Consider the following 19,355-nt stretch of genomic DNA (forward strand, 5'->3'; position numbering starts at 1 on the left):
AATCTCCAATCACTTTTAATTCACTTTACTACGTAAATAGTATCTGAAGGGTGAGCAAAAGACATCGAGAGGAGCAGAGGTCCACATTAAATTACAAACCACAACTCCAAAGAAGCCAGAGTTCCCATAGCTTTTGGCAATTCCCACAGAGCACTTACGTGGGATTGTCCTGAATCTTAACTCCCGGGTCAGAGTTGAAGGTTCGTTTTAATTTATTTTCCAGACTTATTTATTTTGTATATGTGAGAGTGTGTGTATGGGTGAGTACCAGAGCATTTATGTGGAGGTCCGAGAACAACTTTCAGGAGTCAGTTCTCTCCTGTCACCATGTGCTAGTTAGTTTTATGTCAACTTGACACAAGCTGGAGTCTCATCTGAGAGGAGGGAAACTCAATTGAAAAAAAAAAATTGCCTCCATAAGATCAGGCTGTAGGCAAGCTTGTAAGGCGTTTTCTTGATTGGTGATTGATGTGGGAGGGTGCAGGGTTCTATAAAAAAGTAGGCTTAGCCTGCCATGGGAGAGCAAGCCATGGGAGAGCAAGCCAGTAAGCAGCACTCCTCAGTGCTCTCTGCATCAGCTGCTGCCTCGAGCTTTCTGCCCCAACCGAGCTCCTGTTCTGACTTCCCTCAGTAATGGAAGTTGAAGCGAATAAACCCTTTTCCTTCATACTTTGCTTTTGGCCATGGTGTTAAATCATAGCGATATAAACCCTAACTAATGTGGGTTCTAGGTTTTGAACTCAGGTCATCAAGCTTGCCTGACAAGAACTTTGAAGACTCGCTCTACTGGTTGGTTTTTATTGTCAACTTGACACAGTTTAACTCACCTGGGAAGGAAAGACCTCCATTGAGGATTTTTCTTCAGCAGATTGGCCTGGGGCCATGTCTGTGAGAATTTTGGCAATTGATATGAGCCTGGGAGCTAGCCAGTAATCAGCTTTCCTCCCTATTTCTTGCCTCTGCTCCTGCCCTGACTTCCTTCATGATGGACTGTGACCTACAACCAAGCAAACACTTCCTCCCCTAAATTGCTTTTGATCCTGGTGTTTATCACAGTAACAGAAAGCAAACTGGAGTACACATTAAACCAACCCAAGGGTTGGTTTTAATCTTCCTTTTATGTTTTTCTTTTGGGTGCTTGGGCCTTGTACATGCAATGCCAAGTGGTGTACCACTGAACTACATTCAACTCCAAGGTTGGTTTTAAATTAAAGTCCTAACTTGCTTTACCTGAATATACTTTTTTCGGGCAGAAAGTAAGCTTCAGTCCTGTTTCAGCAACTGGTGAGACCATCACGGTGTATACGTCTCCACAGGGGATGTTGGTGATGTCACAGAAACTTAGACCAGCATGTGGGGCACATGTAAATATGCCTTTGGAACCATAGAGGTCGGTGCTATAATTGGCAGATCCCCTTGAGGCTTGCCAGTAAATCCTGATGCCATTAGGGCCCAGCCTATATAATTTGACCCCCAGTGGGCAACAGGCACCTGCAGGAAAAAAAAGTATAGAATTATTTATCCCACCATCATACAAGCACGGCCATATTTACAATCACTACAGAGGAGAAAGATCACAAGTAGAGTCTTCTGCACAGAGTGATTAATCCCTGTTAGGACAGAGCAAGGTTTGAAGGGATGCAAGCGTTCTTCCTGTGCTGAGCCACACCGTGCTGAGCCACACGATCAGAGATGCATGTGTGGGTGGGGTGGGGTAGGGTATGGGGTTTTTATTATAGACACTGGTGAATCAAAGGTCTGCAGTTGGCAGAGAGACGCTGCACTGCTCATGACTCAAACTGTGAGTCAAACGCTCACGATCCCACCAAGGTATAGCACAATGCCCCAATTTTATTTGCCTTTAGTGGGACTAAGTTTAAATATAACTTATTGTGCTCACTATTAACTGAAAAAGAAATGGCAGTGGTGAGCCAAGTAGCACACCTTGGAAGCAGTCTCTTCTCTGACAGGCTGGTCCACGCTTCACCTGTGCTGAGTGATTAGGTACACTTCTGATTCTGTCTTCCAAATAGTTTGAGTGGGCCACATCTTAGGAACTAATCAGAGCACCAGATGGTGGAGTGCTCATTAGCTAAAATAAAGATCATATTGTATAATCTTTTAAATTGTGAAAGATAATCAGACTCACTTGGTTTGTGTATGATCTCTCTCTCTTTCTCTCATCTCCCTCCCCCCGCCATGTCTCTGTCTGTGTGTGTGTGTGTGTGTGTGTGTGTTTGTGTGTGTGTGCATGTATGTCTCTGTGTGTATATTTGCTTGGGGTGGGCTATTGTTATATAGCCCAGGACAGCCCTTAAATTCGTCTTCTTGCTTAGTCTCAAGTTCTGGGATTCTGCTGCTATGCCACTATGTTCACCATGACTGATTAACCAGTTGACTATTTGAAAGGTAGTTTGAGATAGGGTCTGACTCCCTATAGAGTCTGAAATCATGGCTCTCTGGTGAACCTTTCTGTCTCAGCTTTCTGAGTGCTGGGTCGCCAGGCAGGAGCCTGGTGTGGTTGGCTGACACTGTCAACTTGATGAGATCCAAAAACATTCATGAGACAAGCCAACAGACAAGCCTGTGACGGATTATCTAAAGTTACCTTCTGGAAAAGTCTGTAAAGGAATATCTAGATTATGTTAAGTGAGGTGGGAAGACCACCCTAAAAGTGAGTGGTAGCATTCCATCAGATGGGGGTCCTGAGTTCAGACAATGTGTCCATCCCCCTCCTGCTGCACAATTTCCTCACCATGAACTGAAACCTGACAGTTTTTAAAAGTCATTTCATTGTTTGTTGATTTATTTTTAAGTGTGTGTGTGTGTGTGTGTGTGTTGTACATGTGAATGCAATTCCTGGAGAGGCTAGAAGAGGACATACTCTTGGAGTTGTGTGAGGCTCTGCTTGACATGGGTGCTGGGAACTGAATTCATGTCCTCTGGAGGAACAGTGGATGATCTTACTGTTGGGTCCGTCACTCCAACTCCTTAAGTTTGCTGTTGGTAGTGGTGGTGGTGGGTTTTTGTTGTTGTTGTTTGTTTGTTTTGTTTTAGAGTTAGGTTTTGGGTTTTTCTAAACAGAGTTTCTATGTGTAGGTCTGATTGTCCTGAAAAATCATCTTCTACACCAGGCTGGCCTTGAACGCACAGATCTGCCTGCCTCTGCTTCCTGAAAGTTGAGACTAAGGGCATGCACTACTTTTTGTTCGATATTTTGTCAAAGCCACAAGAGCTTTGACATATGCCTGGCTTAATTTATTCTCTTTACTGATTGAAAACAATTGTTTCGTTTTGAGTTTCCTTTAGCACAGGCTCCCTGTAGCTCAGGGTGACCTTAAATTCCTGACCCTCCTGCCTGGACCCCCCAAGTAGAGATTATAGTCATGACCCACCTTGCCTGGATTGATTTAACTTATTCTTGTTTCAAAATTGTTTTAGCTGGGCGGTGGTGTCTCATGCTTTTAATCCTAGCACTGGGGAGGCAGAAGTAGGCTGATCCCAAGCTTCAGCCTGGTCTACAGAGTAAGCTCCAGGACAGTCAAGCCTATACAGAAAAACGCAGTCTCAAAAACCAAAAGACAAAAAGAAGCCATTTCTAATACAGCCTCCCAGGTAAGTCATTCTTGACTATCTCCAAGATGCCAAAATTATACTTTAACTCCACTGTCCCAGACCCAGGAAGAGGCAGCTAATAACGACCATGCAATTTCTCCTCTAGCTTGGAGGTGGTTCCTGGAGTTTTTTTAAACAGCCCTCCAAGCAGCTGCCTCAGCAGGTTAGAATTATATAAGAGGAAGCCTTTGCTGGCCCCTCTGCCTGCTGTTGCTTCCTGTTATTTGGGAATGGCTTGGTGTTTGTGGAGAGCATAGAAAGAGGCCTTTGCTCTGTCTGAGCTGCTGAAATGAGAAACTTTAGGAGGAGCTGCAGTGGTTCAGGAGAGAGAGAGAGACAGAGAGAGAGAGAGAGACAGAGACACAGAGAGACACACACAGAGAGAGGGAGAGAGAGACAGAGAGACAGGGAGAGAGAGAGAGAAAGAGAGAGAGAGAGAGAGAGACAGAGAGAGACAGAGAGAGAGAGAGAGAGACAGAGAGAGAACACCATGGGAGAACCATGCAAACCAAGTAGAATGTATTCTCTGATGTTTTCTAAAAACTCTTCGAGGCTGAGTTACCCTTGACAGGTCTCTCTGTCATAAAAAAAAAAAAAAAAATCCCTTCAGGAAACATAACCCAGACTCTTTCCCAGGGGAAGCCATGCACCAACTACTGACAGAAACCTCTGAGCTTTGAAGTTTTAAGTCAAAGAGAATCATAAATATGCTAGGAATCATGTAATGTACATGAATAGGACTGAGGCAATGGCTGTCAGGGAAGTGCTTGCCACAAAAGTGTGAGGACCAGAGTTTGTGCTCCAGCGCTCATGTAAAAACTAGGCCCAGTGTCACCAGGATGGCATGAGCCTATAATACTAGCACTGGGCAGGGGGGAGACAAGACCATTCCTGGTGCTTGGTGGCCGGCCAATCTAGCCAAATCAGTGAGCTCTAGATTCAATGAGAGATCTTATATCCAAAAAATAAGGTGGTGAGGACTGGTGGTGGTGGTACATACCTTTAGTCCCAGCACTTGGGAGGCAGAGGCAGGTTGGTCTCTATAAATTTCAGGACAGCCAGGGCACACGGAGAAACCCTGTCTCAAAAAACAAAAAACAAAAACCTAACAAATAAACTGATAAGGTGATGAGTGATTGAGGATGATGTCCAACATTGAGTGTCCACCCCACATACACTAAGAGAGTAATCCACACTTGAGGAAAGCTGGGTAGAGAGGCAGCATCTTTTTAAATGGGAAGGAAGGATTGGGCCTGGGCCAGGTATCATGGAACCTTAGCAATTTTAGTGATTTGAATGAGAATGGTTCCCATAGCCTCATATATTTAAATGCTTGGTCCCCAGTTGGTAGAATAGTTTGGGAAGGATTAGGAGGTATAGCCTTGTTATGGGATGTGTATATTCTCTCTCTCTCTCTCTCTCTCTCTCTCTCTCTCTCTCTCTCTCTCTCTCTCCTTCTTCCTCCATCCCCCTTCCTTATTGTCTTTAGATCAAGATGTAAAGCTCCCAGGTACTGCTCCAGCACCATATCTGTCTACTTCTCGTTATGATGATCATGGACTAGCCCTCTAAAGCCATAAGCAAGCCCCCAATTAAACACTTTCTTTTATAAGAGTTGTCTTGGTCTGGGTGGTGGTGGCACATACATTTAATCCTAGCATTCAGAAGGCAGACAGGCAGAACTCTGAATTTGAGGCCAGCCTTGTTTATAGAGGGAGATCCAGGTCAGTCAGGGTCATACAGAGAAATCTTGCCTTAAAAACAAACAAAGCCAAAACCAGCCAAACAAAAGAGTTGCCTTGGTCTTGATATTTCTTCACAGCAATAGAATAGTGAGTGATTAAGATAGCAATACTCAAGAGCTAATGTTTAGCATTTACTTACTAGAAGAATAACTTTGGTAGGCACAGTCTGCGGTCAGTCCTGTGGGACTAATGGCTTTTAATGCCACTGTGTAGTTGACGCCACATGTGATGCATCCCAGAAGGCAGTGGTTTTGATGAGTGTGACACTTAGACTGTCCGAGGTATGACTCCAGCACTGTCACATAGGTTTGAGCCACTGCCCCAATAGTCCAGCTCACGTTGATTATAGACTGGGTGACCTGAGCTGCTGTCAGACCAGAGGGACAGCAGGGCACTAAAATGGGGATAAAAGAGAAAGAAAGAAAGGAAAGGGAAGGAAAGGAAAGGAATTTAGTTCTATTCCACAGATGACTCACGGAAAATAACCAATAATGGGACTTGGGATTGTACTTTGGGTAAAGCAGTTGATGAGCAAATCTGACCACCTGAGTTCAATCCCTGGAAATGTTCAATGGAAACAGAACTTACAAAGTCCTCTGACTCCCACATGCATGTCGTGGCATGTCAGCACCCTCCTCCATCATACATGCACACTCACATACAATAATAAGTAAACAGTAAGAAGAATAGGGCTTTGTTCATGTTTTCTCAAATACCTAAGTTTCTCATACCTTCTCTTTTAAATTAGAATTTTTCCTTTGTCCATACCCTTTGATATATCTTATAATACCAACCATATACTGAATGCAGTACCCTAGGATAAGCTTTGGATTATATGTTGTCTCTCCCAATTCTTTTTTTTTTTTTTGATACAGACTCATGTAGGCTAGCCTTGAACTCTACGTCTATCTTTTGATAACCTTAAACTTCTAATCTTCCTGCCTCCACCCCCTGAATGCTAGGATTATATGTACACAACCACAGAAGCACAGGACTTCTTATGTGCTTGGCAAGCACTCTACCAATGCTAATGATATCTATATTAATGTAAGCAATTTAATAAATGTCTTGGGAGGATATTGAGACAGGGTCTCATTGTATAGCTCTTGGATTGTCAGGAACTTACTATTTTAGGCCAGGTTGGCCTTGAACTCATAGAAATGCACCTATTTTTGCTTCCTTGGTGCTGGAATTAAAGGTGTGCACCACCATACCTGTTCGCTAAATGTTTTTTTTTTTTTTTAAAATACAGTGTTCTCAGTGAATAAGAGCTTTTTGTAATGGAGGTCTCATCACATGTATCAGGCACTGAGTTAAATGCTTTGTAACTTAGTTAGCTAAGAGCTCACAGCTACCCTGTAAGACTATTACCTGCTTCTTGCTGATTAGGAAACTAAATCCAGAAAGCATTTTTAAAAAATATTTATTTTATTTAAATCATGTGTGCGTGTGTCTGTGTATGTGTGTGTGTGTGTGTGTGTGTATGAGCGCATGTACCTGCATGAGTGCAGTTCCCCATGGAAGCCAGAAGAGGACGTTTGATCCCTGGAGCTAGAGTTGTACATGGTTGTTCGCCACCTGATTTAGGTGCTGGGAGCTTAACTCGAATCCTCTTCAAGGGCAGTAAACACCCTTAAACCAGTGGCCTATCTGTCCAGCCCTAGAAACTGAACTCAGAAAGTAGTTTTTAGAGAAAAATGGAAAGGACTCAACCAGCGACACGAATAGTACACCAGCTCCTTTAGTTTCTTGTTAGCTGTTTTGACCGTGTCTTGGGAGAATATAGAGTCTAAGGAACGTTTCTCCAGGGTCAGTGTTTTGTTCCTGTGAAGTGAACGTTGGGCAAGACAAGAGACTTCTGAAGATATGTTTATAAAACATGTAAAATATCAAACTCTTTTTTTTCCTCTAAGACTGGGGCTCTTTGAAAGAACACCAAGTGCTGTACTTTCATCACCCTTGAGGCAGATTAAATAAAATTCATGCCTTAAAGCAATTCCTCAGGACTCACCGACTCAATGATGCTACACACCTGTTTCCAGGGGCACACTGTAGCTGGGCAGGCTCTTTCCCGCCTGAGTTTCGGCCACAGCAGTGACAGAGAACATGGCGCCGCAGGGCAGGCCCCCCATCCTGCAGGTCTCCCCTGTGCTGCTGCACTGGAATAACCCCTTCTTCCCCTGGGCCGTCACCGTGTAAGTGGCACCTTCATTAGTCGATCGCCAGTGTACATTGATCATGGAGAATGCATCCTTTGAAATATTTTTTATTTCAGGACTGCAAGGAGCTAAGAAGTATTCAATTAGTAATTAAATCACCGGAGTCAAATAGGCTCCATGTGTCATTTGGTCTAAAATGGATTCCTCTTCCTGCTCCCCTCTACCTCCAGCAAAAAGACCATCAGGGCTGTGTTCAGTTGGTAGAGGACCTGTCTAGCACGCACTAAGTCCTGGCTTTTGTTCCCAGTACTGTATAAACAAGGTTAGGAGGCACAGGCCTTGAGTCCCAGCACTTAGGGGGGAGAAGCAATAAGATCAAGAGTCATCTTTGGCTACACAGTGAGTCTAAGGCCAACTGGGCTACATAAGACCCATTTCAAAAAATAAAGAATACGTTGAAATGGAACCAGATATGTAGGAGGAGCTAAGGTGGGAGGAGTAAGGAGAGGAAGAGGAAAAGGAAGAGGAGGAGCTAGAGAGAGCAGAGATGTAGGAGGATGAAGAGCCAGGCAGGTATGAAGAGCAGTCCTGGGTAACAACTTTATTCAGGTTAGCTAATTGAGAAACACCTCTAATTGTATGGGCATATTGTTATTGAGCATTACCAAACATATAAAGCCTTTGATTGATATTTAAGCATTAGAGTCTCATTTCCTACTAGGCCCGCGTGGATGGCGGGATGGTCTGGGCACAGCCCAGCCTTGCAGAGATAGCGTGGAAGATTGGCAGAGCCATCTTCTACTCTGGCGTCCCCTGGGTGGCAGGGCCGGTGTCTTTGGCCACCTGATCAGACAGCCTGAGCTGAGCAGCAGTATGCTGCCTCTGCTAGTGGCCGCAAGCCTAGGCTAGTCGGGAACATGGCGGCTGATTAAGAAAAGCCAGATTGGATGCAGCCGTTTTAAATATCTCCCGCAACACAAATATGGTTGCTTATGCCCTCAATCCCAGTTCTTATAAGCAGAAGGATTAAGTCCTCCTTATAAGCAGGAGGATTTCTGTGAGTTTAAGGCAACAATAGGTTAAAGAGACTCTATCTCAAAAGGGGTGGGGGTGAGGTATAAACTAAGTTGTTTTTTTTTTAAAGACTACCTGGTGGGGGGAGGGATTAAAAGAGGAGAATGACAGAGTGATAAAATATATCATGTTTGTTTGAAATTGTGAAAAATTAAATAATATTCTTAAAAAATAAAACCCAAAACCACAGTTTTCAAGCATACATGTGTATTGTTCAAATTCACAGAACCTTTTTTCAGAAAACTGTTGATGTTGTCATAGAGCATTAGGTTCCTGCAGCTTTGGGCCAACTGGAAAATGGAGCATTTTGAACTTTAAAATCCAAAATAATAACCAAGACAAACACCTGCACACCTGGTGTGCTGGCAGGCAGTCTCCAGCGGCAAAAGGAGCCCGATTGCTGGGGTCAATAACTGCATCAAAACCCCCCCCACTCTCCATGATCTCCTGTTATTGTCTTTCCAGTTTCTTCTCTGCCTGTCTTGAGTGTGGGTGTGCACACATGCATGCAGTGCCCACAGAGGCCAGAAGAGGGCATCACATCACTGGATCTGGAGTTAACAGGAGGTTGTAAGCCTCCTGATGTGGGTGCTGACGTCTGGACTTATATCCTCTGCAGGAATAGTAAGCACTCTCAACACCTGAGCTCCCTCCCCAGCCCCCTTTTCTGTAGGCCTTGTTGGATAGCCATCCTGAGGCACATAACAAGAGTGACAACTGAGATGTCAGTAATGATGTCATAGCAGTACCATACCTGTGGTGATAAAGTGTGAAGAGCATGACAGATTGCTGCCCCGGACCTCACTGAAGGAATACACTGTGACATTGTACTTGGTGTCACAATCCAAAGCAGAGAGAGTGCAAGCAGGAGCAGTGTCGTTGCATGCCACAACGCTGTACCCAGCTATGGCCTTGGTTTCATAGAGTTCAGCACCACGCACAGGAGACCAGGCAATTTCCACCCTGTCGCTGGACACTAACACTGGGCTAATGTCACTAGGACAACAGGGAGCTGAAAGCAGAGGGAACCAAGGTCATTACAGAGGTCTTAACCTTAACGCCACCAGAAGGGGCTATCTTAACCTCTCCACCCACTGCCCTCCTAAATGACTACAAGAGGACTGGTCAACCCCAACCTTGACCTGATTCTCACTGCCTCTGGGGCAAATCCTCAGCACAGTTTCCAAGGAAACATCAGACCTCTCAGGTCTACACCTGACCTGTGCTCTTGAATCTCTATGCTGGGAAGACTTTTGGTCTCTTTGCGAGAGAGTCTGATCTCTTTTGTCTGATAAAGTCATACTGAGTCTGGGCCCTCAGGTTCTGTCAGTCCACCTAGACACTAAATCAGATAAGGCTGGGGAATGAGTGTATAGAGACAATAGTTGTATTAGTAAATCTTAAAGGAGGCCCCAAAGAACCCTACTGACAAATAGCTAGCGCAGCTTTCGGGTGTTCTTGTCGGCCTACATTCTATCCGTTCTTGAACCAGTCCGGTGCTCTGGAGGCCTTGTTGACAACCTTTTCTAAACTCCCAAAGCACCAATTACTCATATCCCTCACCCTGGTAAAATGTATCATAATCCACCCTTAGCACATTTTACAATTATAATATTCTATAAATAATTCATTTCAAGACACCCACTCACTCAACCATTCTCCAGAGATCTGGTATCTCTCTGTGCCAACCACACCATGATTAACACTAATGCCAGAGAGAGAAATAGAGCACAATCACTGCCAGATGCTAATAATGGCATAATAACCATGCTAATAAAAATATTCACATTCTGCTCCATCACATGCCAAGTCCTTCTCCACCTGTATTGTCAATGTCCCATGTTGCAGTGGTGGATGCTGACACAGTAGTAAGGCACACAGCATTATCCTACTATATGACTGACTCAGAGGTCAAGTTGGACCTAATCTCAGGCGGCCTACTCCAAAGCCCTCCACAGTGTGTAGCATCTTGGCCACGGCATCTGTCATCCTGGTCTCAAGAAAGGACTGTGCTCCTGGAATGGAGGGACTGTATCCCCCTCAGAACCTCAAACAGGCCTGAGTACTGCGTAGAACTTTGTAGAAGGTTCAGTTTTTCAGAGTACAGTTGAACAATGCATCCCCGCTCTCCCTCCACTTTCCGTCCTCACCCTTGCATTCTTGTTAGATTTGTCTCCAAAACCAAACCATCCCTACTCTGGAAAGAATGTGAGACAAGGGATTTAAGCTAGGCTTCATCCTAGAATGACTCCCAGATGGTGAATCAGCAAATGCAAGAAGTTGTTCGTCCTGCTACTGAGCTTACTGAACTCAAAACCCCCTTTCCTGGCATCAAAGATGACTTACCTGTGGTATAATTGAACACATCGCCCAGAGGACTCTGCCCCGCCTTGTTATAGGCAAACACACTAATGAAGTACGTGAAGCCACACTCGGACAAGAAGTTGCACTGTGTGAGGGAGGTATTGCAGTGCACCTCCAAACCATCATCGCTCTTCACGAAAGCCACGTAGTAGTCACCCAGCTCCACATTGGACCAAGCCACAGACAAGTGACCAGGGGGCTCTTCCTGGATCATCACCTTTCCAGGTGCACAAGCAACTAGGAAACAATTTTTTAAAAAAGCAATCAAATGACTATCACAGGAGACTTTCTTTGCATCTTGGCAGCTATCTGAGATGCCAAGACAACCCAAATCAGCAACTCTGAGTTCTGTAACAGACTGAAATTTGATGCACAACATGGAAAACCATGTACCAGACACATTAGATGATACTTTTATATAAACAAAGACTATGCTAAATAACAGGGACCTTCTCGAATTCTTCCATTATAACAAGTGTTATCTGAAATAATAGGCCATTGAAAGTGCTTATTTGTTTGAATTAGGATCTTCTGCATCTATGACTGCATGAAAACTTACTAGATATCCAAGGATGACCTTGAACTTCTGATCCTCCTACCTACCTCTCTTAGACGATTGGACTATAGTTATGTACCACCACACCAGCTTTTTATGTGCTACTGGGGATCAAATCTAGGACTTTGTGCATGCTGGGCAAACTTCACCGGCCAACCTATATCCCCAACATATGCCATGGGAATTTGAGAATCAACTTAAGATATGTGGATTTTTGTCAGGAGTGGTGGATCATGCCTTTAATCCCAACACTTGGGCAGCAGAATCAGGAAGACCTCTGTGAATTTGAGGTCAAATTGGTTTACATAGTGAGCTCCAGGACAACCAGGACTACATAGAGAGGCTCTGTCTGAGGAAAAAAGTGTGGATTTCACCTTATTTAGAGACAAAGCTATTTGATGTGAGCCAGACAGTAAATACCTAGAAGTTATCTTTTTGGAGGTAAAAATATACCCATTACATTTTCTGCTAAACGCTTTCTCTTACTCTCACAATAATTATGATCATTTTACAATTGAAGACAATGGAGCTCATAAAGGATAACTGAGTTGCCCCAGATAATATAACTAGAAAAGTAGCACGTGCTGGTTTGAATATGGCCCAATATGCTCGTATATTTGAATGCTTAGTTATCAGGGAGGGGCACATTTGAGAAGGATTGGAAGATGTGGCCTTTTTGGAGGAAGTGTGTCCCTGCAAGTGAGCTTTGTGGTTTCAAAACCCCATGCCTGGCTCAGCTCTCTCTCTTCCTGTGGCCTGCAGAGCTCGATGTAGCTCTCAGGTATGGCTACATACCTAAGCCTCTGAAACTGTAAGCAAGTTTCCAAGTAAATGCCTTCCATTTTAAGAGATGCCATTGCTATGGTGTCTCTTCACAGCGATAGAACACTGACTAAGACACAGGGGTAAATGAATCTTTCTGGGGACTCCATACGAAGCCTTTTTAGAGTGTGGAGTTCTCCTAACTGTTGCTTGCCATACACTCAGTGACAGAGCCAAATTCTCATGACCATTTCACCTCCAGAGAACATCCCAAACAGATAGTTAACATGCTAGATACTCAGATAAGTGATAAAACAATAAGCACAGCTTGGTACAAACCAAAGAGATATGCTCAGATGCTCTCAATTTTTATTTCATACAATAGATGCTGAACTACAGACATGGGTCCTCCTTGGCTAATGTACTTGGTTTTCTGTGTCAAGGCAATAAATATCTTTTTTTTTTTTTATCTAAGTCAGCATGACTAAAGTCTCCTGAAAGAATGATTTCAAATGAAGGTCATCCGTTCAGTCCATAAGCTTTCAAAAGACATAGTTCTTTTATTGATAAATTGAGGTTTTTTTCATGATCAGTACTGACTGTGTCATACATACTACAGTGGTGCCTCATGAATCAGTAAGGGCAGGAATTGAAAGCTGGAGGGACTCTCTCAGTAGCCCTTACACTGACAACATGGTAAGTGTCAACTGGGCAGCTGTTGAAGACTATTCTATCCAGACTCTATTCCCAGAAATCCCAATCAATTATCTTGGTAGCATCTGGGTATTTTGGGTTTGATGAACATTCCTTAGATGTTTTTGATGTTCATCCAAATTTTAAAAATGCAGGATGTTCTCTCCTGCATTAAATAACTGACTTAGAATGACTGTGTCTTTGAAGCCTTTCTTATCTTTTCCTTCATCTTCAGTTACTCCATCTTTTATTATACTGCTATACAAACTTGTAATTGTCGAAAGAGAAGTCTATTCACAAAGCTTGTGTTGGTGACCTTAATTTAACATAACTCTAGGAAGCCGGAGTCTGAGAGTTTGACTACATTTCTTTCCTTTGTGGAGGAGAGGACAGCTGCTTGTTCAGCTCCAATCCTCTGTTCAGAATCCTTTACCCCTTACAGTGATAACTCTGATGGTTGAGTAGAGTGGACACTGTTACATTGTCTTCAGCCCAGAGGATTGCAGTCAGGCAAGCTTGAGCTGAGATCTCAGCTGTGCCTCTTATTGTCAGTGTGCACTGGAGCAAACAGCCTCTGGCCTCCCTGAGCTTCAGTCACTTTTTGTATCTAAAAGGAAGAGATAAGCTGGACATGGTGGTGAATGCTTGTAGCATGAGGAGGATGGAAACTGGAGGATCAGGAGAGCAAGGCCAGACTCCGCTATCAATGTGAGTTTGTAGCCAGCCCGAGCTTCATTAGACCCTGTCTTAAACAAGCAAGCAAGAAAAATGAAACAAACAAACAAACAAAATCAATTAAAAAAAGAAACAGCTCACAAAATTATCCTAAGAGTTAAGTAATGTAGTTATGGTGCCTGAGATGTAGTAGATCCCATTAAATGTTAGTTCCAATTCTCCAGACACATAAACGCTTCTAAATGCAGCAGCAAATCTCCACAAATATGTCTTTACATCTCCAACAAGGAAAAAAATGGGGAAATACTTAGACACATGTAGATCCAGAAATCTCCCATCTTTTAGTTTTTAAAACAGCTCGTACCAAGCCTTTGTCATGGAACATGTCAAGAATAGTCAGTTAGGGACAGGAGAGATGGTTTAATGAGTCAGAGCATTCTCTTTAGCCCGGAGGACCCAAGTTCAAACCCCTAAAACCACATGAAAAGTTGAGTATGGCTGTGCATGCATGTGATCCCACCATGGATGGACGGAGACAGGCAGATCTTCCAGGTCACTGGCTAAACAGGTGTGCTTCTGGTTCCATGAGAGATGGCTGAGTCTTTGTCAAGGCAAGAAGGCAGAGTGATGGGGAGAATACCTGATGTTCTGGCCTCCATGGGTGCACACATGGCTGCAGGCATCCTCATACCTACATGTATGCATGCACCACACATATATACAACACATAAAACACACACATATATGCACACACAGACATACAGACACATGCACACACAGACATACACACAGAAAGACACAGACATACACACACACACAGAAACACACAGACATGCACACACAGTCACACAAACAAAGACACACACACAGACACATACAGAAACATACACACAGATACACGGTCACATACTCACACACACAGACACACACAGACACACACAGACACACACACACACACACACACACAAAGAGTCAGTTGGCTACTTGTACTGCACAGAGCTGGATCTTAATAACAAACTGGATCTTAGCATTTTTAAAACTTACAAAATTAAAAAAGCAAGTCAGTTATGGCGATGAACACCTCGGCCCCAGCTGATGTAGGGTCTCTTGAGCCCTGGAATTCAGAACCAGCCTGGGCAATAATGTGAGACCTTGTCTCCAAAAGTAAAACTAAATAGCATCGAACAAAATAAAAGAAAGAGGAAAAGGACTTAATGAAAGACCAGGCATAGAGGCCAAGCTTGTGAATAGTCTAAGACATGCTGTGTGCAGTACACAATATATGCTTCTCCATCTGTACTGTTCAATCCTCAAAATTCCCAGCTCAATACCTTTATTTATACCAGGATTAGCTTGTTTTTTCTTTTCTTTTTTAAAAAAGTTTTTGTTTGTGTGTGTGTGTGTGTGTGTGTGTGTGTGTGTGTGTGTGATGTGGTAGGGGAGGGTACAACATCATGCATTGTGGAGGACAGATACAACTCTGTAGAGTCGGTCTCCTCTCTTCCTTCCACCTTTGTGTAGATTCCTAGATCAAACTCAGGCTTTTGTAGCAAGCGCCTTTCCCCACTAAGCCATCTTGACAGCCTTTCTCTCCTGTTTTTTGAGACAAGTTCTTGCTATATAGCCCTGGCTGGCTTAGTGGTCAGTATGTAGCCCAGGATGGCCTCAAAGTAATGGCAATCCTCCTGTTTCAACCTCCTAAATGTTAGTATTATGAATGTGTGCCCAGATTAGAGCAGGCTATGCCCTGCTTAGAGCAAGCTATGCCCAGCTTAGACCAGCTTAACTGCTTCCAGCCTGTTCTAGGGCTTGGCTGGGGATTTCTGGTCCCTTATGGCAGCCACTCTGATCATCAACCCTGCAGGCCTTTCCTTTTTCTCACATACCAGTCTTCAGGGTCGGTGCCGAGCAGGACTTGCTGGATCCGGCATCGTTACTTGCTGAGACAGAAATCAGGTACTCTGTTCCACACTGCAAGGAACTGATGCTACAGGAGCTGAGAGCTGTGCTGCAGCTCCGCTGGGAAGAATCACTCGATGCCACCACAGTGTAGTTGAATGCTCCTTCTGTCGGGGTCCAGGAGACAGATGCCTTGAGGGCCCCGCTGTCAAAGAAGACTTGAATGTTGGCTGGGGCACGAGGACCTATGTTTTTGAGAAACAAGAATCCATGTAAGATTTGGCTTAGTAACGCTGAGGCAATCAGGAGATACGAGACCCTAGGAGCTGGATAAGGTTAAGTTGTTCAAAGCATAAAATAGGACTTAGTGCATGTGGGGGATTGATAACGTAACGGCCATCACTGTACAAATTCATCCATAGCTATGCGACCTTGGTCGTATCATTTCATCTTTTTCTTTCTGTTTTGTAAAATTGGATATATGAGCAATGTTTAACACATAACAGACACGTAAAAGCATACTTGGAATGCGTGAATATACTACCTAAGAAGTGGTGAAGATTAACACTGAGGAAGCCTGGGTTGGGGGAGTTATTCCAGCACTTGGGATGCTACTGAGGAAGGGACGTTGGAAGTTCACAGCCAACCTGTACTACATAGTGAGACCCTATGTCAAAAAGGCCAAGCAACCAACCAGACAAGAATAAAACGAGCATATTCAGGTGGAAGGCTGAAAGGGTTGTAGAATGTGTTGTCACCTAGTAGATCAATTTTTTTTTCTATTATTGATCCATGAAGCTAAACGTATCATTTCTTGGACTGGGAAAGCAGCTGGGTAGTAAAGTGCTTGCCAAGGCAGGGGAGGAAAAGGCTCGATCCTACCCCCCAACACCCCTACATTTTGACCTCTGGTGACTTTTACTTTGTACAGCTTTTAGTTCACAGTAGTTTCTAGATAAGCAAATGTCCCATTCTAAATCAAAGGCTAGGAGAGACTCAAGTCTACGTCCACACATGAAGATAGTCTTTTAGTGTCTCCCAAAGACTTTCCCCTCATTCTTCTAAACATTCCTTGATGTCTTCATGATTAGACCATGTATAAACCTAGAGGACTGAACCAGTCAACCAAGACTACACAGAGAAACAATGACTCAAAAAACAAAACAAAAAACAACAGCTGGAGGACATGTGTTCATGAGCAGAAGTTGGTCTCAGTTCTCCTCAGGGATCTGCAATGGCATTTTAGTGCATCTAGAAAATGCTGTGGACAGCTTCCACCTCCACACATATCTTGGGTACAGAGGAGGCTCTGTCTGAGGAGACCATTTCATGGACACCTGACTCATTTTATTTGAAGAAGGCACATGTTGTGTTTCCCTTACAGGCCATCTTGACAGGCCCTTTCCCTCACCACATGGTCTGCTTGTCCCCAAATGACCCTCAGCTTTTTCCTTGAGATAGTGCTGGACCAGCTGGTAGGGTTTGCCTGCAGGGTCTTAAGACAATCAATTGAGCCAGGTGGTGGTGGCATATGCCTTTAATCTTAGCGCTCAGGAGGCAGAGGCAAGAAAATCTCTGAGTTCAAGGCCAGCTAGTTCTAGGACAGTCAGTGCTATACAGAGAAACCCTGTCTTGAAAAAAACAAAACAAACAAAAAAAGACAGTCAACTTTCCAACCAAAGCATAGAAGACTTAGGGGAAAGAATTAGAATATTGGGAGACTATCAGAGCTGAGCAGAGGGCTACAGAATGTGGAAGTGTGGCCCTAGCACTTTCAGAAAGTGACCTTATTTGGAAATAGGGTCATGGGTGATAGAAGTTATTTAAAATGAGGTCATCAAGATGGGACGTAATCCAACATGATAGATGTCCTTATAAAGAGAAGAAATTCAGACATGCATATAGGAGAAATGCCAGGTGAATATGAAGAGGGCCACACACAGGCTGAGAGGACAGACACACCTGAACCTATCTTTTCCTGGTGCTCAGGAGGAAGCTACCCTGTCAGGGCCATCGTTTTAGGCTTAGACGCTACAACTGTGGAACAACAAATTTCTGTTCCTTAAGTCATCCAGTCTGTGATAGTTTCTTACAGCAGTCCTAGAAAACTGTTACAGAGACTAAATCCAAACTGTATAAAACATGGAGAAACAGAGGGAAGTGTGGTGGTGCCCGACTGGTGGAGGCACCAGAAGATCAGGAATCAAGGCCAGCCTGACCTACAGACCGAGTTCCAAGGAAGCTGGAAACTCTGTCTCAAATAAAAACAAAACAAAACAAAAAAATCATGGAGAAACATGTGAAAGGGAGAGAAGGGAGTAAGTGGTAACATCTGTTTCACCTTTGCATTCAGTCTCGGGGATCATCACATTAAAGAAAGTAGAAAGTGAGGAAAGACAGAGTCAGGGAGATGAAACAGTATCTTCTGGACCTGTCAAAATGGCTGACAAGTGAACTCAAGCACCTATGGCTGCTACCCAAGGCCCACACAGGACTGAGCTAGGCAGCGACCCAGCATGGAGGGGTAAAGGCACTCAATAGCCCTCCTCACTGAGGAGCTGTTGACAGCTGATGGCTCCTGGAGGAGGGAGGAGCGGTTTATTTAAGGGTGGGGCCCCTGGCGGGTCAGCCAAGTGCCAACGGACCCAAACCTAAGAGTATATTCATAGCATAAATTGGACTTGATGGATTATTTTTAGGGGTCGGACAGCTAGAGTGATGGCTCCTTGATTATTATTATTATTACTTGCTGCTATTCCAGAAGATGGGGTAGGGAGTGCTGATTCCCAGCATCTACCACGGTGGCTCACAGATGTCTATAACTTCAGTTCCAGAGGATCTGACACTCTCTTCTGGCCTCCTTGGGCAACAAGCATGTATATAGTGTACAAACATACATGCAGGAAAAAACCCTATATACATTTTTAAAAAAGAGAATACTTTTTTTTTTTTGAAGAGTGTAATGTGTTTTCTCACTACTCCACCCTAGGAAAATGGAGCACTCATAGTTGAGAGAGGTGGGTGTTCCTAAGCATGAAAACCGGAAGTCTAAACTCTCAGCTGCTAGAGTGAGTCTGAAGAATCAGAGGGAGCAAAGGTATGTGGGTGTCGGTGGCAGCATGAGGTTGGGGGTGAGGAGGTGGGGCTGGGAGGAGTTACGGGAAGCATTGGGGGTGAATATCAAAGCGTATAAAATTCCCCAAAACTAATAAAAATATTATTCAAAAGAAACCTGGTGGTTCTCTTGTTCCCTGCTCTGATGTAGAAGCCCCTTCCTGTGCACACTCTGCCCATGAAGGAACATTCTAGCAAAGCTTTTTGTTATACATAACTGTGATGGCTGAGTTAGGCGTTTTGTACAGGGTCCATTCTTTGGGTTCAGGGATTGTCTTGTCTCATTGTTTACTCCCAGCAGCTAAATGTTTGTAGGAGGATGAGGTGGGGGAAAGAGAAGGGAAGTGGAAGAAGGGGGAGAGATAGGAGGGGATGGGCCCAGGAAGGCTTGGCACAGATATCCTGACTCACCAAGCCAGTCATGACTCACCTAAGGGCAGCTTGGCATCCTTTCCCCTATGTGAGTATTATACAAGGCAAACCCTCTTTCCTCCCACATTTCTGCCTGGCTCATAAACAATAAGACTTCCATTCCAAACTTGGAGAAAGTTGAAGAAACTAATTCCAATTTCTTCCTACATTTCCTGGGTCTTCCCCCTAAGAGATAAAATAGCTAATCTAGTATTGGTGAAAGCCTAGCATTACCCTTACACACACACACACACACACACACACACACACACACACACACACACACAC

General features: G+C 44.0%; 1 protein-coding gene across 2 annotated transcripts in view; it reads right to left on the reverse strand.

Moving 5' to 3' along the window:
- The window catches only part of Fndc7 (fibronectin type III domain containing 7), a 37,486-nt gene that overhangs the window by 7,822 nt on the left and 10,309 nt on the right, over positions 1 to 19,355 (reverse strand). Inside the window, exons 5-10 of one of the 2 annotated variants that reach the window (XM_028757417.1) lie at positions 15,530 to 15,787; positions 10,940 to 11,194; positions 9,348 to 9,605; positions 7,393 to 7,647; positions 5,500 to 5,754; positions 1,231 to 1,491 (exon numbers count right to left, since the gene is read on the reverse strand). In XM_028757417.1, coding sequence (XP_028613250.1) covers positions 1,231 to 1,491; positions 5,500 to 5,754; positions 7,393 to 7,647; positions 9,348 to 9,605; positions 10,940 to 11,194; positions 15,530 to 15,787 — 1,542 coding nt within the window. The remainder of the gene's footprint in view (positions 1 to 1,230; positions 1,492 to 5,499; positions 5,755 to 7,392; positions 7,648 to 9,347; positions 9,606 to 10,939; positions 11,195 to 15,529; positions 15,788 to 19,355) is intronic. The other variant, XM_028757418.1, reaches the window with a different exon arrangement.

Source organism: Grammomys surdaster, unplaced genomic scaffold (genome assembly GCF_004785775.1).
Source record: "Grammomys surdaster isolate TR1022 unplaced genomic scaffold, NIH_TR_1.0 126158, whole genome shotgun sequence".
NCBI classification, from domain to species: domain Eukaryota; kingdom Metazoa; phylum Chordata; class Mammalia; order Rodentia; family Muridae; genus Grammomys; species Grammomys surdaster.